This window comes from Rosa rugosa, chromosome 7, assembly GCF_958449725.1.
Source record: "Rosa rugosa chromosome 7, drRosRugo1.1, whole genome shotgun sequence".
Taxonomy (NCBI): domain Eukaryota; kingdom Viridiplantae; phylum Streptophyta; class Magnoliopsida; order Rosales; family Rosaceae; genus Rosa; species Rosa rugosa.
In genome coordinates this window covers 21,126,878-21,149,905 of record NC_084826.1, presented here as the reverse complement: position 1 = coordinate 21,149,905, position 23,028 = coordinate 21,126,878, and the positions used below count along the sequence as shown (strand labels likewise).

Sequence of the window (23,028 nt, the reverse complement as noted above, 5' to 3'; positions counted from 1 at the left end):
AAATAAATTAAAGCACCAAAAGTCTTTTTAATAAATTTATCCCCTTCATATCAGTTAAATATAGGCCTAGACCTCAACTAACATCTAATCCGGTGTAGCACACTGCTTTGGAAAATTTATTTACCATCCAGGTTCGAATCCTGGCACCGGAAGTCTTTTTAATAAATTTTGACATTTTATCCCCTTCCCATCGCTTAAATATAACCTTCAGATCTTTGTCCAATCCGGTGTAGCACGAGGCATTTTATTTTCTTCCTATTTGGTTTCTTTTTCTTTCAACCCTAGGACACCACATCCACATGTACACACTAGCCATAGAAGAATGTAAACAAAGCTTGACGGCATTATAAATGCACATGCGAAATTAATATTGCTTTCCAATATGCCTCTACAATATAACACAGAACCCCGGAAACCAGATTTGGAGAATACATTTGAATCAGCACTGTGAAAAAAAAGAAAAATAAAAAATCCTAATTCGTTTTTAACAAACAAGAAACCGTTACCGAAAACGAAAGAGGGGGAAAAAAACAAAAGAAAAAATAAAGCCCTAATTTTGTATATACACAAACAAGAACCCTTTGCAAGACAAAACACACATCTTTACACCTCTCACAAACCAATCTCACTTGAAGGCTTATTCCTGTTGGACCCTCTTGAATCCCTACTACCATCCCCCCAAGCCATCAGTTAGTCTGGTCTCTCTTGTTGATTCAGAAGCATCAGTTTCAGCTCCATGAGTTTTTTTCAACTTTGCCACAAGAACCCACATGTTAGCAAGTTCATTTTCCAAGTAGGCTTCTCTTTGCTTGGATTCCTCAACCCTTCTCTGAAGCTCAGCCTCTCTTTTATCCTTCTCCGTAAGAGCCGCCTCATATGAAAGCTCTCTCTCCTTACTCATGGCCAGTTCTCTCTTCATTTCTGAGACGGGCCCACTGTGGTCATTCTGTTTGACGTGACTCTCTCTTCGACCATTCCGGAGTGTGTTACCACTTCGACGCTGGGTGGGGGAGTTCTTAGATGCAGCCAGCTCAGCAGCTAGTCTCTCATTATGATTCATGAGTTTGGCAACTTCCTCTGATAATGCCTTGAGCTCAACAGCAGCAGCTGAGGCTAAACCTTTGGCATATGAACTTTCCTCCACCAGTTTCTGGTTCCGAAGTTCTAAATGCTCTTTTGACTCTGTCATTTCAGCCACCTTCTGCTTCAGTTCTTCAATCTCAAGCGCCTAAATAAAGAAAAAAGTGCAAAAATCAATATGTATTGGTCTTGACAGATTTGAAACTGGATTCTGCATGTATCAACAGAATCATTTGGAGGACTTGCATTATAACTAATTTCCACCTATATACTAAACATACACATTATGTTGGGAAAAGTTTGAATATGCAAAGTACAAATACTCAGAGACCACAAGAGAAAAACCTGCTTATCTGTAAGGAAAACTTCATTTGTGTGATTCAACACTGCATTCTCTCCTGCATGCACGATCCTTGAGTCAGTTTGCGAACCGATTATTGGACTCAAATTTCTAAACTCCAGTGCCTCAGAGAGCTGCTGCTTCAGGGAGGCAACTGTTTCCTGCAATTCTTTGCATTCGCAGATCTGATAACAATGTCAAATAAAGTCATATGTCGCCCTGAACTCTGAAGTCTCGTTTCAAGATGAAATAATAAGAAATATTTAAGTAGTTCCTGTACCTTTTGTTCTAGCTGCTCTTGAATAATACGATTATCAGCAGCTTTAACCTGGAATAAAAATAATGATACAACACTCAACGTTGGAACTATAGGAGTAAAAAAAAAAAAAACAAAAAACAAAACTTCCTTTAAAATTTCAATTTGTAAAATTCCAAAAACCATGTAGAATGGAAACTGAAGTAACACCGATAGAGATATCTAAAGTGAGTCAAGGACCAGTTGTCGATGGGTCTTTTGGATGTCCCATGGAGTCAAATGACATGAGTCCTCTGGGCCATTGAATAAATTCTAATACAGAAAACATGTAACAATAATAATCATGCTTTATAGAATCAAAATCAACACAGGTTGTACGGTCATTGACTTCTTTATATGCATAGGGTCCACCCTTGTTTCTTTAAAGACCAAGTATTAATAATGGACTGTTATCCTCCTTACTTACCAAAATACGAAAGTGATTTTCTAGTTGGCTATAACTTAAGAAATCATAATCATGCAATTTATTCAGTTCATTCAGATCAAAATGTAGCAAGTATTTATCACCTCGAGTTCGAAGGACTTCTCATTCAATTGTGCCACCACTTCGGCAATAGACTGCAGCGTAAACCACAACACATTAAGTTAAATTAAACAAACAAGAACACTCCTACGTGAGAGTACTGACCAAAAACAACAGTAAGTTTTTGTAGTCCAACATCAAAATATTCTTTTTTGGAATAGAAATAAAAAATGCATAATAAGGAAAATAATTCTTACTTGGGATATTTCGATTTGATCCATTTTGGTGGGTGAAACAATCAACGAATCGGCAATTTTCTTTTCCAGCAGAGCTATTTGTTCATTCTTCGCCTTGATTTCATCTTTTAACTTTCGCATCTCCATCTTCATTACAGAACAATCGTGAAATTGAAGGTCTCACAAAAATCAGCAACATATTTTTGGGGTCAATGAAAATCAACAACACTTTAGAGACCCAGATGGTAAGGAAGTAAGAAAATTACATTTAATCCGTCCTTCTGGGGGTTTTTTGCCACCTCCTCAGACAAACGCTTCAGTGCACTTGAATGGAGTGCTACCTCTCCGGACAAGATTTTTTGCTGCTCTCTTAATAGATCGATCTGATCAATTGATTTTATGCTGGTCTGCCGATTTAATCAAGAAACAGAAAAATAAACTTGAGATCCGGAAATTTAATCATTGGGACTATACATAGAGTATCTGTATGTAATTTGATCATCAAATGTTTTATGGATAGGAAATTTGATACTTTCACAAAATAGAAAGGAAAACATGATAAACTCCTTTGGGAAGGAATAGTATTCATTTCCAAGCACATTATGCTGAGAAGTCACCTCTTTTCTCTTTGTTCATTTAAGTTTTTTAGTCCTAGCAATTTTACATGGCAGCACAATTTCAAAACTGACATTAATATTTGTTATCACCCATTAGCATGGGCATTAAGAGCAATATTTGATACTAGAGTTGCCAAAATGTTTGGTAGGGCAGATACTTCTGCCAAACTGGTAGCAACATACTTCCTGGTTAAGAATAAAGGCAAGGAACTCTTGCCATCAACTAACCCTCTGGAAAAAGAGATATAGAAGGCAAGTTTTTTGCATTTTCTGCTTCTAGGCCTTCTCATTCCCTGGGCAGGTGAAAGAGGACAATAATCTTGATATCTTTTCAGTATTCAGGAAAATGAAAACTAAAGCTACTTGGAATCAGTCATGGAGATGTTAATTGATTGGCAATAACTAAGGATAGTTTTGGAATGTAGTTGTTATAGACTCATAGGGTTACTTATATTAGGGTTATCGTATTAGTGTTTTTGATTTATTCTTCATGTAATAGAATAGAAGTGTGGAAGATATCATGTCAATGCTAGGTATAACAAAATATAATTTATATACAGGCCCAAATAGAAAGTAGCATAATCCAGGTAAAAGGATTACATACCGTAGGTGTCTCTTGTCCCAGGAATTTATCCTGAGGTACCTCTCTATCCTCTATGGCATCAATCAAAAGATCAGCAGATGGAGAGCTCTCTGTAAGTAGAGAATGGGAAAGCCTCGATTCTGCATGAAAATTAATATTTTCTGCTTGAGGTGTTGATGGTTGACTAGTAGATTTCATTCCACTGGATTTATCACTAGTGCTTGTCAATGTCCCACCACCACTATCTCGTTTCTGATCAGGAATGCAAAACATGGAAAATAAGTCTATAAAGAATACAAAAATGAAAAGTCTGATGAAATAATTAATATCTAGGGTTATCGGCCCCAACATTATGAGCACAAGTTTGAGTCTCTAGAGCAAGTACTTCATGCATCAAGCTGAAGGTTAAGAAAGTATTCAGAAACCCCAGCTTACAAAATTTCCCGTTATAGTATTATACCATACATCCAAAATAAGGCACCTCTATGTTTTATCAGTTACCAATTATTCTAATGTGGAAAAAGAAGAAAGCAGATAAGACAAGATCCATGTCACACAAAAAAATTGTTGACACAAGAAAGAGATAAAACCCGGTCCAAATTCCATATTGGCTGTTCTAGTGGAGATTCGTTGAGCAACATGATATAGATTTCTAATAATCAACCTTAAGAAAGGACCATAGATTTCTAGCAACCAAATGGGACGTACCCGTAGCTTTAACCAGTTTAACAGTCCATGCTTCCGAGTCTTCTTATCCTCCTTCAGTGTATCACCAGCAGTTTCAGTATTCCCCTCAAGAGGAGAAACAAACAAGTCAATGTTTTCATCCTCTAAAATCAAGTCCCGCCTTTTGTATGGTAGATATGCAAGCTGACATAATATCATTAGAATAATCATATCAAATAGTGAAGAATTTGAAATCCAAAAAAGAAGAAGAAAAGAGAAAAAACGAAAGCAACTATACAGTCAACAGCAGACACAAATCTTAAGAGAAACACAGTCCAACCTCCTCTTCCCCAAAGGAATGTCTTCTTCTAAGACCAGGTCGGTGAGGAAACCTTGATGGCTGTGTTGCTTTTGTGGAGACCAAAATCAACTTTGTCAACCTTTGGATTCTTCCTAACAAAGCAGCTTTGGCTTCTTCCTCTTGTTCCAATCTTGATTGCAGTTTGAATTTGCCATCTTCTAACTTTACACATTACATCACAGCAAAAGGTGGTTCAATTCACACAAGATTGACATTTCAGAATACCATTTATGAATAGAATTTTTACTAGAAAAAATTCTGCATCAATTTGATGAAAATTTTGTCTTTTAGTAATATGGAAGAGGAATCACTCCCTTTATAAAGACTATGCCTCAAGATTCCTTTACAATGGACCCAACAATATGAAAGAAACTAATAACAATTAATTAAGTAAACTTCAGAGCAAGGAAAAAAAAAAAGAAACATCTCAAACTATATTTGATTTATAGGGTTGATAAAAGTAACATTACTGTAGTTTTCTGTGCGGATTGCAAACCACTTTCAAATAGGGTTGATGAATAGAATAGCTTTTACTAAAACGAATTCAGCATCAATTCATCCAATTGAGTGGAAATTTTGTCTCTTAGTATCTACCAGAGGTTTCATTCGGGCTTAAGATTCCTTTACAATGGACCCAACGATATGGAATCTAAGTAAAATCTAGAAAAGAAAAGAAACATATCAAAACTGTATTTGATATATAGGGTTGGTGTAACATTACTGTAGTTTTCCATGCGGATCACAAACCACTTGTAATGATGATTTAGCATTTCATTCAAGTGACCAAGAGTTCTAGGAGCAGAATATCAGAATTACAGTCCCTGAAATAACCCGAGACCAACCCAGTAGAGGAATTGAAATGCACCTTTTGTTTTAGAAGCAGAATATCATTTTCGCCAGCATCTTTTAGTTGAGGAACTGTAACAATACCCTTCTTCAACTGTTCTAACTCTTCCTTTAAATTACGAATCTCATTTTGATATTTCTTGATAAGTGACTTCTCATCAATAATCTGCAGGTTCAATCAAATTATGTCAGATAAGAAACTAATGACAATGTTAAAAAAAACAATAAATAAAAAAAAACAATAAATAAATAAGGACGATATCAACATTTTTAAAGAAATGAAATAAAGCATACCTTATTTTGTGCTGCTTGAATTTCAATGTGCTTTGCCCGGTGCGCAAACTTTAATGTATTATGCGTCTCTTCTGAACTGCTTGATGAAGGAGTAACAGTGCAGATGAGCTGTAATTGAGGACAATAAAAGTAAATTAATCAACTAAGACAGAACTTTCTTTGCAAGAAGTAACTGAAAACTTGAAATAATAAAATAAGTGGCATGGAGATTCTATATAGGGGGAACCATACAGAGACACGCCCATGACCGCTTAGCGAAGATTGGAGAAGTCGGGTCAGTTTAGAATCCCTGTAGGGTATATGAGTAGCCCTCCCATCCGTCAACTTTGATATAACCTGCATAACAGAAATCAATATCCCAAATAAGTACATCATGTACGATAATCAAGGATTGAAAGTGCACAAAGACAATCTAACACGGTATTTCAAACTTATTGGCTTAAAACAGCACTTGAGGCCTCACAGTTCCTAGAGTTAGCAGACTCTTATTAATATAGGATCCTTCTTTTCGTCTGACACCAGTAGTTTCAGCTTTTGAGCTCTCAGAACCAGCCAGATCAATGAGGTTCTGCACATATAAGTAAGAACCGAAAGAGTCATCCTCAATATTGAAAAAAATAGAAAGACTGAATAGATTCCAATTGTAACCAAGAAAGAAACGAGTCGAACTAAAAATGAAAGATACAAGTATCAGTCCTCAGCGTTGAATACTTACCAATTGCGACAGATTTACAGCTTCACCTTCACTATTTTCCCCACACGGACTACTCTCGATTGTCTGATGACATACCCATACAAATATATCAAAGGTCATCAAAATGGAATATACATTGGTGGTTTCGTAAAACTAGAAAATTAAAGAACAAAAGAAAACAGCATACCACATGAGGATAAAGAAATTACCAGTGTAAATATAGTATGGCTCCTGCTACTGAGTAAATTGAAATTTGTTGATCCAACATGCCTGTGCTCTGTTGTTGGCAGCAATTCAGACTTGATCACAAAGTGAATCAACATATCATGAAAGCAACAGAGGGATAAAAATCGAACAACACCCATTATCATCTATTCAACTGAACAAATTACAAAATTAGTGTTTGTAACAACTCTACCTAAATCATATTATTTTTTTATCTTTTATTACTTATATGTTTATTGAAGATAGTGAGCCTTGGCCAATAGTAAGATTACCCCATTGGCAATCTACATGTTTTTAGGCTCATAACGAGATAAAGCATCTCCCAACGCCGTCCATTTAACCTTCCCCAAACATGCAATGACAGTCTAACCCCAAGAATCAATGATCTACATTATACTACAACAGTGAATGACATTAGCTTGGCAACATAAAACAAAAGTTGCAAATTTAGTTCAACGTCTACAAATATTTCTACTACACAATGAGTGCACTTTAGTAAATTTTCTTTTGTTTCCAGATACAATCATCTTTTGTTTATGAAATAGCTTCTATTTGAATATCATCTTCATCATAAATATGCCATAAAATCCTCAGGACCAGATATACTCCTCTGTTCTCATCACATTCTTCAGTGAGATGGCTGTAACCCTACAATAGGTGAACTGTTTCAACTAAACATCAGTTCTAACAGCATTTCATTTATGTTTTGTTTAGTTGTACACACAACCACATTGTCTTATCTTCCTTTGCTACTCCATCCTTCTACCTTTTGAGAATTTAGTTATTTGAAGATAAGGCAAGGTACTTTACTTTTATTCTTACACACATTAAAGAGCGCACGAACACTAAATCAGGCTCTCAGGGAAAGGAAGGAAGTAACAGGGAAAATTATAAAAAATTAAAAAATAAAAACCATTCTGATCAATTCAACTATCAGCTAAACAAAGGAACAAGATTCAAGATTTTAAACAACTCAACCATAGTCACAAAATGTGATTTATGTTCTTTTACCTTCTCCAGCTGCTATAAGTGACAGGGCATGAGCTGGGGATAGCACTACTTCTTCCTTTATTCCTTCAACAAAGGTGCCCTACATACATCAATTTAGCAATAAGAAAAAACATTCTCAACATCTGGAAGCAAGCTTAGATAATCTTATGTTAAGAATCTAAATTCAACAGACTCGATACAAAAGTTAATGATAAAATATTGTGTGGTGTCTTCAGCCATAAGAACTGTCAATATAATGTACACCACACCCATGTATGTGTACAATTGGAGGAAGTACGTTCCAATAACTAATGAGGGAAACCCTTTGCAGTTGCTGTGTAGTAAGCCTCAAAAACGTTTACAACTAAAATGTACATAATTCCCTGTGAAAATCAACCTTCAATACAACCAGTGCCCAAAACATGGCTATATAACTATGTTCAGTGCATCAGCAAAGTTTTCACATTTTTTTGTGCAGCCCAACAAGCTCTAAGCTTCAATTTTCTTTTTGCTAAGGCAAGCTTAAGCTCCAACAAGAGATCAGATCTTGCATGTAAGAGAAGTTCTTAAGCTCTGAGTGAACAAGAGTTCTTGCAACCAAGCTTGGCCACAGGTTCTAAGTTGACACGGGCGCCCCAGCCATGGCCCCAAAAAGGAGTAACAGGTTCTAAGGTCCTAATTTGATGTCACAACTAATCATTTGAACCATACCTTCACCGAAGGCATGCCTCAAACTGTCCTGAAAGGCTGCAAACTATCATCTAAATGTCTGCCCCATGATTGATTCACTTACATTCACAATGGAAATCACCCAACTTTTAAAGTTCTCCTGCCACCGAGATTCTAACAACTTTACCACCCCCAGTCGAACTCAACAGAGGATAGGGAAAGCAGAAACACATCAACCGACAAGGGGAATTGCATATGATTTTGTTAGGGTTGCGGAACAGTTTTCACCATAGATGATGATCGAATAATGACACAGAGATACATAACAGAAGTTCATCCAGTACAGACTTTCGGCTTTGGCCACACCGTCACGTCAATTAGCTTTTCTTATGAAGTACCACCACATTGAGCCTTGTGCTATAAAGTCCACTATGTTTTACATCGGCTCTCTGGTCCAAATTCACAACCACTTTTTTTTTCTTTTTTTTTTTTACCCAGTCATAGCCACTTCTACAGTTACATCTAGGTAACAAAGTACTCCACCAGTAAGCTAATTTATGTATACTCAAGGAATTGGGAAGAGCTGGAAAACTTGAGAATATATATTTAAAAGCAAGAATGATGAAGGAAGAAACAGCATGCCATGCAAAAAAGGTTCTTGTAAGATTGAAGGCTGAAGAAAAAAGGTACATTTTGCTAATCCTACTAGAAGAATTGAAAGGTCCAGTGGACTACACACTAGGAGAGTAAGAATACACAACTAATGAGACTTAAAACAAAAAGTAAAATAGATAAGGGACTACCACAGGAAAGTTCTCTATCCTCAATCTTCACCAGCTTCCGCAACAAAGTTATATAAGGGACATTTTTTTTTTTAAGGATCCAAAGACTTTATTGAAAAAAAAAGACAAGAACAGCAGAAGGAGTAGACACTGAATCTACAGCCTAGGGCTGAGAACGATAGGGAAAAAGGAAGAAAAAAAACACACAGAGACTAACAACTAGAAAATACAAGAAGTCAGCCTCACTACACAATAGCTAACAGATAAGACATTCTAGAACTCTAGAAGAGATGGAAAAGTCCTTAAAATAGCCATAATGCAGACCAATAAGGAAATGAAGCACTCGAACCCAAAGCCCGTCCATTCCCGGCCCCTATTATTCCTCAGATTTCATCTACAACTCACAATGTATATCAAATTCATCACATAACGTAAAAACATATTATCAATCATGTGACAGAAGCATTTAGAAAAATAGAAACTATCATCATACTTAGAATAGTAATGTATGAAGATGATCATGACAAAACAAAGATCAGATGAAGAAAGCACCTGAGCATCCTCTCTAATTCGTAAATTCTGTCCTGCTGGATTCAACAAGTCATTAACAACCTGGAATGAAACAGACCTTAAAGGATAGTAAAGTAAATTAAAAGGTGCAACCAAAGCTAGTAGAAAGTTGAGCATTCCAGAACTCTGTAACTCAAGATAGGTCCCCGACCAACAATATTCATAGAATCATACCTATCATAATAAACCAGAGGGATATGAGAAGGCAAAGAATGTTACCTCATTATAGATCTCCAAGTATGACACACGAAGAAGAAACTCTCGGTTTGGAGTCTGGAATAGACAAAAACCATAATGAGTAACTTCTCTGCTGAGAAAAGTTACAAGAAAATAGCATTGTTTAAAGAGTACCTCTTGGATGATGCTAAACGCATCTTTCACAGCCAGTGGTATAATTCCAGGCGACCTTTGATCACCCTGAATTAGTAGGGCGAACAAAATCACATTGATAATCATTTTAGATCCCACCATATTAGTATCTAATCCCGCAATGCATATTACTTTAATGAGAAATTATAAAGAAACAAAAAAGTGCGATGCATATCAACCATTTATACTATGTATAAGAAGATGATGAGCATAAACATTTTTTTTTTCTTACATGCATTGTGTGAGTCTTCCCGCTGCTGGTGACCCCATATGCAAAAATTGTACCTGTCATGGAAGGAAATCATAGATTAAATAAACAAACAATGGATTATATCATTTGTGCAACTTAAATATATCCAAATACTAAGAAAGAGAGTATAATTTCTTTAACTTGTAGTGAAAGCTTCCAATAACTTCAATTGGTAGAGCAATTAGCCTTTGCCTATTCAAACAACCTAAATGCCCAAGTTACTCTCTAGTTAGCGGTTTGTCAGTCTTGACAGGGAAAGCATTGGTTGCCTAGGAATGAAAATTACTGGTAGAAGCGAGAATGTGTTGTAGATCCTTATAGGTTCTCAAGTCAAATTTGTAATGGGGAAGGATTGGTAGCTTATGGTTTCTGGGTCCAACCAAAACTAATGGCTCCAGCATTTCCATTTACAACAAACCATCAAGTCCCAAGACTTTCTTACCCTCATTCACTATTCACCAATTGCAACTTTACTTCAGCAACTGAGCATTTAAAGTAGATGCAGGAGCGCTGCAAGACAGAAACTTTCAGTTTCTGCCCTGCATCAAAAATGCACTCTCACCCTCTAGCATTGTTCAGCAGGGTCCAGCAACCCAGTCAATAAGAATGTGAGATTAAAGCTGGAATTCCTCAGAATGCTGTTAAGCAAGTGACTGAGGTAGAGATCATCATATGACATGACATAAATTAGGCGACGATAACAGGTGCACAGTTGATTAAAAAATTTAAGGCTTCGTGTATGTAGGGGTTATATGACTTATATCACATCTTCCAATTTAATCAAGAAATATTTGGTGAAAATATATTGATGATTATAAATGAAAAAGCTCAAATGGCTTTCATGAATGACTAAATGCTAGGTGTTCTGATTAATTTGAGAATGTAGGTATAATATAATTATAAAAAAATTAAAAATTAAAATTAAAATCAAAATTGAACCTACAATTCACCCTGTAAGAAAGGAACACTCTTAGAATACAATCTATATAAAATACATAATCATTTATAACTGCAATACTGTCTTTTAGGTGTTGATGGTTACTATGCAATTTGTCCCAAAATTATGAGAAATGTAGCCATCAAGAGAACTGAATCAGGTCGGGAACAGGCCACAGTGCCACACACAATAATATCAGTACTCAATTCTAAGACATGTAATCATACTGAAAACAATGCAGAAATTCAAGTTGATCAAGCCCAAAGTCTAGGCTCTTTACCGTTGACTCCTTCCATAGCGCCACTAACAACATGCTGAGCAGCAACATCATAGACATGGCGTGTTGTGGTTGTAGGGCCAAACACCCGATCTAGTGGCAGGAGAATAAAGAGAAAAGTGAGACAGAAAAATCATCAAGAAAATTGAAGGTAAGACTATTCGGCATTTACTTTTGATCTGCAGAAGACATGCACAGTGACTTATTCGCTAGTAAACAGCTTTATGATATAGACTAGAGAACAGCTCTATTAGAGTCATTCTCTTGTAAGGGCATGTTTCTTATAAATGGACAGCTGAGATGCACAGTGAGCGAGAACTCAGTGCAATTTCCACCATCCATATCCAGGTTAACAGCATAGAAGTCACATTTAATTTATTCTTTGGGAGCTTAAATAGAAACCACACACACACACACAATTGTGTGTGCTTGTTAATTTGATCAATTTTTTGCGACTACCTAAATTAAACCTCAAATCATTAAGCTTTTGTTTACTAATTTCTCCTCCACACAAGTTAAGCAAATTTAGAGAATATAAGTACAAGAAAGTAGATAGTATACCATATGCATAAGCTATTGATGGATTATGCTCATTCCGCAGAATAGTGTCTCCATCTGCATACCATGCAATTTCTTCTCCTTGGCGAATTTCCCTTGGACTACACCACATATAGACAGCGCCAAGTTATCGAGTATTCAAAACTTTATAAGCGAAGTACAACTCATAATAGTGAAATGTACCTGAGTGGACGAAAGCGGACCGTCACTGTGACATTTTCTTTGGACCTTTCCGCATCTTGTGGCAAACTTTCCGTGTAAAAGTACTGTGGCTTACTTCGAGCTGAAGAAGATGCAGGAGAGCTCTGCCCTTCAATAGAAGTTTCCAAATATTGTTTCGAAGACGATGTAGTCGAAGATGACGGAGAATTAGCAGCTCTCGAATTGCTGGAACCTAGTTTTTTCGATCGTGATCCATGTTTTGACGCCATTACCACCGGAGATTAATCCTTGAGCACAATGAGAACAAATCCTCCCTCAGCATCAACCGGTGACACTTTCAACTTCTGAGTGAGGGTTTTACGCTTGTTTCGTCAAAAGCAAATGCAGGAAAGCATACTCACCTATACTTCGGCTACCGAAACAACAAAAAAAAAAAAAGAGGTTCAAAACTAATCCTAGCCAGTCCTTAGATTAGTTCAGTACATAAAGTTCACCACATATATTTTCGAAACTAAACAATTTGTAGAACTATAAAGGCAAAATTCCATGCTACACTGCTCTACCTATTTCCTCAGAATGCAGAAAACTAGTCACAGATTACAGCTAACTAAACCTTCATAATCAATTGCTACGTTACTAAAGCAGATACAGAAAGAGAAGCCCATTCAATTCCACATAATTAGAGCTTCCAATTTACGGAACCAAAACACCGCCACAAACGAATAACAAGTCCAAAAACAGTACCTGTAATCAGAATCGGAGGAGCAGCATTGCAGGAACCGAAGGGAGTAATGCGCAGAGAAGAGCGAGCTGATCTTCTGGGGAATCAGAGACAGTCGGATCTGAGAGACGCTACGAGTGAGTGAGTGAGGGGGGGGGAGAGAGAGAGAGAGATATCTGAGCTTCTTTTAGCTTCTGTTGCTTGCCTTGGAAGGGATGGCCTTCATCGAATGCAAACAGCATTTCTCAATCCAACTTTTTCACAGAGAGTGAGAAAGGCTCCTCTGCTCTGCTTTCTCTCTCTCATAATCTCATGTATAGTTACACACCAGCAGCACCAATAGTTATAGAGAGAGAGAGAGAGAGAGAGAGAGAGAGAGAGAAAAGGGGCAGGAAGAAAGAAGAAAGAAGAAAGTTGTTAGAGAGAGAGTGAATTTGGTACAGTAGCTGTAGCTGAGTAAAAGGCTGGCTGGAATGGTGGGGCTATATTTTTTTTTTTTTTCTTTTTTTTTTTTGAGCTAGCAAAGGAATCAAAGGACTCAGAGTCACAGGAGTCGTGTGTGCTTGCGGACGCTGACTGGGTGGGGACCATACGGGACATGGGAGTTTGGGTACAAGTGCAACCGTACCGTATTTCTACTAATTTCCAATTGTGTGAAAAATTAGTTAAAATTTTGTAAAAATGATCTACTTAAAAAATTTAGGGTTTGTTTTGCTAAAATTTCTTAGTGTCTGCTTCCTTGGCACCTTGTTGAATCTTTGATCGACCTTTTTTCTCTCCTAGCAACCTCGTTGAAACGACTAATGCTCTTTTCTTGACAACATCGTCTCGGAAAAAAATCTAGATTTTCTGTCACTGTATTTTTATGTAGGAATGTTAATCCTTTCATTATGTTCTCCTACGACGGCCTCTCTTTGTTGTTAGCATTTATATTGGGTGAATCTAATTGACAACTTCAATCATTGATCTTTCTCATTAGCTTTTTTGGTTTGTCAACGATTCTCGTTTGATTTGGTGGTGCGTTCAATAGAATGTGTAAATATGAAATGAGTCATATATGAGTGATATATTTTTTTTTTTTTTTAATTCACATAAGGAGATTTCATAATTTATCGTGGGGTACGAGAGAGAAAATCACTCACTTCTCACCAAACAAGCTCCTTTAAAATGATAGTTAATTTGCATTACTTAGTAGCACAGGCAAGTAAGATTAGCTATGATCTATCAGAAGTGGTTAATTACGTTGATTACAAACCCTTTATTAGTGAGAAGCTAGCTAGCACCAATTAAAACGGGTTGGTCCAACAAAAAGTTAAAGAAATTAAAGGGAAGAAGATGCAATCATGCAATACAATTAATTTATGAATTATCTTGATACCCCATCTAGGGATGAAATCAGCTATCCCAGATTTCTGTGTCTTAATTATGTTCTCTCAACATGATTGGTCCACAGAAATTAGAAAATGGAACAAAAGATTAAGAAAATATTTTTTTAATCTCTGTAGGCCAATTATGTTGAAGGAACAGAATAATAAGGATAGCTGATTTCATCCCCCATACATTAGCATAGTATACATATGTACCTAACATATTAATTAAGATTAGGAGCCTAATTCTCTTTCCTATTTGTTGAAATTTATTTTTCCGACATAACTTTTTAGTGAAAACCCTCGTATATATGTTAGCTACTAATTATTTAGGAGTTGGAAACACTAGCCTGGCAAACCAACAAAGGTGTATGTGATCTGTTTTGTTGGAACTTGCAACACAGGTTTAGGTGGAGTAAAGTCTTAAAATAAAGAAAGATTGATTGGATCAAAGAATAAATATATAGGGTGTTCTAAGTTATTTTTTTGAGATTATCTACTATACATCAAGTATACTAATTTAATATAGAGATAGACTACATCGATACAGAGGTAGACTAATTTAAGATAGTCTATTTATTCATGGAGTCGGTCTACCTTTATAATATCATATTTAGCTACTTGATGTATTGGTACATTAATGTACTGTAGGATTTTTTTTTTAATTTTTTTAATTTTTTTATGTTCAAGTATCCCACCTCTTTTTTAGACCTAGTAAGACGACTAATTTTAAATTAAAACGATAAAAAGAAAATATATTTATATGGTCAACATGTTAGACTTGTTACCAATAAGTACTTAACAAGCCAGATGATGAGAGATGCATGTCAACCATTTTATTCTTTTAATTTTTATAACAAAACAAGGATAAATTGAAACAAGATACAAAAACAATCGGCTAATGTGCATATAGTAAACTTTTATTGCATAAAGAAGAGCTTTGGGCAAAATAGGTGTCTAACATGGGTGACATGGATGACCCAACAACCACAACATGAAGGTTGACAATATGGAATGAACACTATCACGATCGAGGTTGACCTTTACCAAATAACTCAAACTATCAGACGTCGCTAAGATTTTAAAAAACGCTAGGCGCTAGTCGGACGGTGACCTAGAGACTAGCGCCTAGGGGCCTAGGCAGGGACTAGGCGGTTTTTAATTATTTTATAACATATAATTATATAAATAGAAATATTTAAAATCTCAAAATTAATTAAATACTCGTTACTCCTCATACTTTTCCCTGAAAAACAGTTTGGTCCCTCGCCTTTTAAATTAAACTGAATAGTCCTTATTCTCTCTAATTCTCATATAACAAGTCCAAAATGATCCGAAAGGACTATTATGCCCCTCATTTTCTATTATTATTATTATTATTATTATTTCTATTTTTTTAATTTTTCTCCCCTTTTTTTATACTCTCTCTCCCTCCCTCTCTCCCTCTCTCCTGGCCGCACGGTCTCACTCTCTCCCTCGACCTCTCTTCTTCTTCTCTTCCTCTGCCATCACCGGAGACCACCACTTCCGGCCACCATCCATTCTCCAATCCATATCCAAAACAAAGTCTCAAGTTTCTTACCATTCCTTCACATCAACGTAACTGACCCAGCAGTCTCCTCCTCCCTCAAAACTTCCAAAAACGCAGAAATCCATAGCCCTCTCACAATCCAAAATTAAACAACACAATTAGGGATTCAATTTCTCGTCAACCCAGAAGCTCCAATCAAAGGAAAAATACGAAGATTACCTAATAGAGGCGGTCTGAAGCTCCAGCAGCCATGAGCGGCGGAGCTAGCTTCTCCCACGCACCAGCGGCAGCGCGTGAAGCTCGTGCGGCGGCTCTGGTCGGAATCGGAGGTCGGGAGTTTGGGGTTTCGAAAGATAGTGTAGCTCCGACTTCGTTTATGGAGGTGTTGAAGCTCGATTCGAGCTGGAGACTAGAAATCGAAGGCCTGCAGAACCGAGAGCTCCGGTGATGCTCGAACAGCCTCGTCAGGCGTCGGCGGGCAGAGGGGTTTCTGGGTTTTGCTCTCTAGGGCTTGTTGAGTCTGACGGTGGTGTCGATATGGCGAGGTGATGGTCGGAAATCGATAGAGGTTGAGAGGCAGCAACGTCGCAGCCTTGGGTGGTCGCGGGTAGAGGCCGGAGGCGGTGCATGTCGATGGTGAGGCTTGGGCTTGGGTCGGATTTGGGTGTTGGATCGATTGGAGGTGGCGGCGTGATGAAATGGTGGCTAGAGATGGTGTTCTCCGATAGTTGCAGAGGGAAGAAGAAGAGAGAGGGAGCGAGAGGTCAGGGGAGAGAGAGAAGGACGCGTGGCTGAGAAGAGAGAAAGGGAGAGTTTAGGTTTTTGGTGAGATGGTGGTCGGAAGTGGTGGTCTCCGGTGATGGCAGAGGAAGAGAAGAAGAAGAGAGGTCGAGGGAGAGAGAGAGACCGTGCGGCCAGGAGAGAGGGAGAGAGGGAGGGAGAGAGAGAGAGAGAGTATAAAAAAAGGGGAGAAAATTTAAAAAAAAATAGAGAAAATAATAATAATAATAATAGAAAATAAGGGGCATAATAGTCCTTTCGGATCATTTTGGAGTTGTTATATGAGAATTAGAGAGAATAATGACTATTCAGTTTAATTTAAAAGGCGATGGACCAAACTGTTTTTCAGGGAAAAGTATGAGGAGTAACAAGTATTTAATCCTTTAATTAATTAAAATAGAGAAAAGATTCATTAAATATTAGCCTAAGATAAAGTCACAATTTCAGTGGGTTTGTTCAAACCACACGTATATATGTCAAACTACAAGTACATGCATGTTTGTTGGGTTTAGCAAAAGTGTCAACTTGAAATAGCCTTTGCTGGGTTTCAATTAGGGCTGTCACTCGGTCGGTTCGAATCGGTTATAGGTATTACCAACTTCAAAACCAAAGCTTTCGGTTTCAAAATTGAGCTACCAATTACCAACCAAAATTTTCGTTTTTTAATCATATCTACCAAATTCGGTATTTCGGTTTTCGGTATTACCAACTTTAGAACAACTAATGGTATTACCAACTTCAAAACCAAAGCTTTCGGTTTCAAAATTGAGCTACCAATTACCAACCAAAATTTTCGTTTTTTAATCATATCTACCAAATTCGGTATTTCGGTTTTCGGTATTACCAACTTTAGAACAACTAATTCTTTGTAATATAAATTAGAATGAACAAAATTAGGTTTTTCAATTTTATAACCGTAAACTTCATATTCATCTACTAATCATAACTTTCTTTTGTATATATGACATCAAATTTTATCTATTTTCAATAAAACTAGGTTATTTATCCATCTTGGACTATGTTACTCAAAATACATGTACTATTAATTATGTAGTATATTGAGTAATGTTCATACTATTATGAAAACTTTTATGTTTATTTCTTAATATACATATATGTGCATTAAAAATCATAGTACATAAAGCTAATATTTAGATAATCGGTAGATTCGGTATTTACCAAAACCAAACCAACTTTTTCGGTAATTTTTTATTTCGGTTTTATCGGTCTCGGTTACCAAAAAGTCGGTTTACCAAACCTAAAGTATCGGTTGGTATTCGGTCGGTTTGGTAATTACCAAACCAAGTAACAACCCTAGTTTCAATAGATAAATCAGTCCCTGTTTCTTTTCTCTTTCTTCGCCCCACTACACCTGAAGACCAAGCTCCTTCTCTCTCTCCCACGGCGACCCTATATACAGTTTTCAACCACCACCATTCCATTCCCATTGCAATACGACCTGATCATCAACCGCCTAACTCAATCTTCACTGGACCACCACCCTCACCGTTGCACCTCTCACTCTAGCAAACTCGGCCCAGATAACAACTTATCTGGTCGGAGTTCGATTTGTCGGAAAAAACCAACTCCGAGTCAGGCTTTGAGAACTGGCTGGACCAGAAGCTGAGTGATGATTCAATGGAGAAATCCAAAAGAAGATATTACAAGAAGATGTACGGCGGCGATTCAGATGAGGAGGAGGAGAAGCGGCGGGAGGTGAGAGGTTGGTGGAGAGGTTATGATTTGCGTTAGTCCGCCTAGCGCCCAGCCCGCCCAAGCCATCTAGGCGCCCGCCTAGACCACCTGAGCGCCCACCCAACTGCAAAATGATTTCCCTTGTTGCCTAGCCCTTAATCGGGGCAGTCGGTGGACGCCTAGCGCCTAGGCGGCCGCCAAGGTCGTTTTTTAGAACATTGGACGTCGCTAGTAACAAAAATTGGTTGCAAGCGACCTCTAGATAGTAAATGCTATGAACACATAAGTCAGACTAGAATTAGGATCCTCTGGATAGTTTCTTGTGAATTCTGGAAATAAGTGTTCCTTATGTCCTTTCTTGAGTTGTCGGTGAAGTGAAAGTTTTTCGGACGAATATTTACTCAAAACGTTTTATTTTCGAGGGGTCAAGAGTTGACTTTTTATTCTTTGAGTTTCTCCGAGAACTACCTTCATAAAAATCATAAAGTGTGTCGATACAAGTTCGTGGACATGCTGCATGCGTAAATCGGAGATTGCATGAGGAAGTTATTTCTATTTTTGGAAATTTTACTATAAATTGGTAATTTTCAGAAAATTTTGAGATGTTAATTACATGAAGGGGATTTGAGTGATTGTGTTGTGAGATTTCTAATTGATTTCACAATGTCACTGCGGGGATAGATATTTGCTTCCAAGAGGAGATTTAAGTGTTAATACTCGGTTGACTTGGGGTTTGGTGGTTTGGGATCTTAAGTTGAGATATCATATGTTAGTGATTTTAATCACGAAGTGGGTTATTGACATGATGATGATGTGAAATTGTTCATGAGTGTTTTATTTCTTAATTGATGTTAAGTTCAGATATTTAAAGCATGTGCTTTCTGTTATGATTTGTTGAGTTTACTCAAACAAGCTTAAAAAGCTTACCGGATTTGTTGTTGCAACCCAATGCACCATTCAATTGTGTAGGGGTTTATCCTGCAGATTAGGGTGAACGTGGTTGAAGCAGCGAGCTTCATTGTTGTTGCAGTGGTAGGTTTAGTAACCTAATTTTGTTATGCACTTGTTCGTCTTCCGCTGTGTAATGAGCGTAGTGCGTGAATTGTTGTTTCAGTTTAATTTGTAAACTTGCTATAATGTAATATGTGACTTTAAAGAATGAGTCTGTATTCAAATTGTGGATTCGGAACATCTTAGTTGCTTGTGTTAAAAGAAAATTTTTACAGTTATTTAGTGTTGATATCTGAACCATCACGCCAGGTGCATTTTGTTATTCTTTATTTTGATTGTTAATTGTGTTTGAAAATCGGGGTGTGACAATTTGGTATCAGAGCATAAGGTACATACTTGGTGATAATCAGTACTACTCGAGTGATGACCCGTCTGCAACGGATCCCCATCATATATTCTTCGGTATTGATATAGTCATTGGGTATGTGGGAGTGTTAGGTGTTGTTTTGAATGTTAAGTCGTCAGAGCATAGGTCAGCTCTGTAGGAGAAGGGTAGGAGCTTTGTGTAGCTTCTTTTAAGTTATAGTCTTTTGAGGAATGGGAACCTCTAGATTGAACTCTTGCTAGACTTAGGAGATTTTGTTTATGAAAGTGTATCCTCCATGTATTAGTGTCTTGGTTAATATGGCCTTCGTATTTGACTTAGACTTGTGTTTAAGTTTTATACAAGTATTAACCAAGTGTTGCTATGCTTCTTAGGTGATGGACCCTCCGAGAGGCAAGGCTAGGGGTCGAGGTAGACCTCGAGGAGGGAGTAGAGCTAGAGGTAGAGGCAGGGTCCCTCCTATGGAGGAGTTCTATCAGGAGGAGGAGGAGGAGGAGGTAGAGGTACCACAGGTTGTGCAGCTTGTTCCGCCTGTTGTTGGGGTGGTTGAAGCAACTCGCCTATCTAGGTTGGCTAGAGAGGTTACTAAACTGGGAGAAGTCGCATTTCAGGGAGGTACAGATTACATGTTGGCCGATCAGTGGATTGAGAACATGTGTCACGCCCCAAATTTCAAACACAAATAATAATACAATTACATCAAATACAAATTACTACTAGAATTTTTGCCTTTAACATCGGCCAGAAACCGATGTTAAAAAAAATGTACCGATGTCTTAGTGGGTGATGTTAAAGATCGGGAAATCCCAGACATCGGTTTTTAGCCGATGTTAAAAATGACTCTAGACATCAGTTTCTTATAAGCTCCCGATGTATAAAATGACTCTAGACATCGTTTGATTTATAAAAAAACTGATTTTGTTTCCTACTATGACATCGTTTTACATAAGAAATTGATTTATATATCAGTATTAGACATAAGTTCTATAGATAGAACTGATGTCCTTTGTCATTTATAACATCAGTTTGTTATTTCAAGTTGTTGTGTTTTCGTTGTTTTTGCTTCAATTTCTATTTTAGAAGTGATTACTAAATCAGTTTCTTTGCTAGAGAAGTTTCACAATGAGAATACCAGTGGTAAGCAAAAGAAAATTCTCATTAATACTATTGATAAAAAGAGTACAAAGAGTAGGGAGAAGGGGACGTATGGCCCAAACTTCTCCATATACAACAGCAAAAGAAAAGAACAAGATTGAAGTTTCTAAATAAACCATATGAAGACAAAAACGGTTTGTAGATACAGTAAAACGAAAAAGGAAAAAAATAGCACTTTGTTATAAGATAAAAATACTTGTAACTTGAGTTTCCAGTCCTTGGTGTAGCTGCCAATGAACCTAGCAAAAATATGTGCCAATGAGTTGAGAACTAGTTTCAATGTTTCATAGATATACATATAAAGAATAAATGTAATAAAAGTGAGAAATGAGAATCAAGAATTTTGACAGATCTCTTTAGATATCAGGAGGATAATATACCTGGTGCGTTGGAAGCTTGCGCTTTTTATACTCTTCAATATCTCTTGCCTTGACGTCTTGCCTGTAAGTAAGAGCTCGACAATTATAAACCCTGCCTTAAGATGGAACATTCCTCACTATCAAATATCTGCCACAAATAATTAGATCAATAAGATGTCGAAAACAAATTTATACAAACTGGAACAGAAAAAAAAAAAAAACACCAATAGAGACCTTGATTCGTCACAGACTGTGTAAACACGAATAGCAGGAGGCTCATCTTTGTATCGAGGCATTTGTTTACCACCAAAACAGAGAAATAATCACCAATTACTCAGCTATGATTGAAACGGAAGAGGCTGCAGTAGTTACTATTACTTTGCATGATATTATTGGTCCTGCTCTTCAAACATAACAAAAAATTGTATTACGTCCATAAGAAAGCAGACAACCAGAAAAGAAAAGAACATTTTCACCAAAATAGGGGCAAATACAATTTTCTATCAGCTTTGGTTCAATATTTGACACTTGAAAGTCCTAATCATGTGGATAAGAAACCATTTACTTTCCTCTGTCTGAAATGACGAAGGCTGGTTTTTCTTGCACAAGGAAACAACTTTAAATTCTAGGAAACAACTTTAAATTCTAAACTACTCCAGCATGACGGAAAGATGAATCTGTCCTTTTGATAGTGCTGCTCAAAATTCATTTCAGCATGTTTCTGATCAAACTCAGTTTCAAATCAATACTAGGCGACGCTCTACTCATGTTTTCACATTCCCTTCAGATATTTCAGTTTCAAATTTGTACATTTTGAAGCAAACATGCATGATTCACTCTCTTTCATATTCTTCCAAGCAAAACACAAGCAGCTAGAAGAAAAGCACAACATAAAATGCAGCAGGAACATACATGTCAAAGCAGATATACAATCAAGAGACCCTCTCTAAAAAATAAAAAAATAAAACAACCAAAAGTTTCATATATATCTCACTCCTCTTCACATTCTTACTTTTCAACTCTATGAAGAAATCTCACAAACACAGCTGTAATAACTCCACACAAATTTTCAAACACAGCTAGCCAATTTACCCCAAAAAAGAAGAAGAGAAAATCAAACTCACTTGCAGCAATCGTTATCCAATTGAACCCAAATCACACTCCTTCGTGCATATAAATCAAATTCCAGAACAAAATCAAATTAACCAAACAAAAGAAGAGAAACTCACCAGTTTAACTCTCTATAGCGTTCGCATAATCGCCTGAAACCAATACTAATTGGTTTGGTTTGCAGCTGAAGAAAGGGAATCGATTGAGGAGATTAGAGGGCCTAAAACCAATAATTTCAATATCAATATAAACTGAAAAGATTCAAATTACCTCGGAAACCCGAAGCACACTTCTTTCGGAGTTGCTCCGATTCGTCTCCGAAACGGGGGCCTTGAACTCTGGAACATCCACCATGTTTGAGCCCTAACCCCTCGCACCCGACCTCTCTCTCCTCTTCGTTCTTAGCCGGGTGCTGGTCAGAGGCGGAGAAGGGTCGGGTTCTGGTCGGAGGAGGAGAAGGAAGAAGAGGATGGTTCGGTGCTGTTCGGAGATGGATGAGGAGGTTGGGTGTTGAACAGAAAGGAAATAAGAACTCAGATTTGTGGAGGAGAGAGAAAGTGGATCTGGAGGACTCTCTCTCCTCCGTCACGATCTCCAACCACCGGAGTGGGCTCACCGTAGTCACCATCTTCTTCGCCTACCTCCGACGAGTCAACGCCAGGCTGCACCTCCGAGATGAGCCACAAAGA

At 37.4% G+C, this 23,028-nt stretch overlaps 1 protein-coding gene and 1 long non-coding RNA gene across 5 annotated transcripts; both read right to left on the bottom strand.

The window, feature by feature from the left end:
• Window positions 1-320: 320 nt before the first annotated feature.
• LOC133720399 (kinesin-like protein KIN-7K, chloroplastic) lies at window positions 321-13,442 on the bottom strand. 3 transcript variants are annotated; one of them, XM_062146678.1, is made up of 24 exons: window positions 13,030-13,442; window positions 12,307-12,697; window positions 12,127-12,224; window positions 11,569-11,658; window positions 10,334-10,386; window positions 10,084-10,149; window positions 9,952-10,005; window positions 9,715-9,774; window positions 7,733-7,811; window positions 6,706-6,773; window positions 6,518-6,580; window positions 6,266-6,370; window positions 6,034-6,138; window positions 5,803-5,910; window positions 5,528-5,674; window positions 4,642-4,824; window positions 4,344-4,505; window positions 3,657-3,887; window positions 2,702-2,842; window positions 2,457-2,582; window positions 2,244-2,294; window positions 1,701-1,748; window positions 1,426-1,605; window positions 321-1,228 (listed from the first exon to the last, which is right to left on the bottom strand). In XM_062146678.1, exons 2-24 carry the CDS (start codon window positions 12,552-12,554, stop codon window positions 668-670), a joined length of 3,027 nt encoding a protein of 1,008 aa, XP_062002662.1. In that variant the 5' UTR covers window positions 12,555-12,697; window positions 13,030-13,442; the 3' UTR covers window positions 321-667. The 3 variants fall into 3 exon arrangements, with proteins under 3 accessions (XP_062002662.1, XP_062002663.1, XP_062002665.1); XM_062146679.1 differs by having other exon boundaries at window positions 12,307-12,572; XM_062146681.1 differs by lacking the exons at window positions 12,127-12,224; window positions 12,307-12,697; window positions 13,030-13,442 and having other exon boundaries at window positions 9,715-9,790; window positions 11,569-11,655.
• Window positions 13,443-20,934: 7,492 nt separating this feature from the next.
• Window positions 20,935-23,028, bottom strand: LOC133719716 (uncharacterized). Of its 2 annotated transcripts, none has more exons than XR_009851403.1 (5): window positions 22,610-23,028; window positions 22,459-22,523; window positions 21,464-21,632; window positions 21,251-21,377; window positions 20,935-21,109 (listed from the first exon to the last, which is right to left on the bottom strand). It is a non-coding gene; the product is annotated as an uncharacterized LOC133719716 (long non-coding RNA). The 2 variants fall into 2 exon arrangements; XR_009851402.1 differs by having other exon boundaries at window positions 21,464-21,627.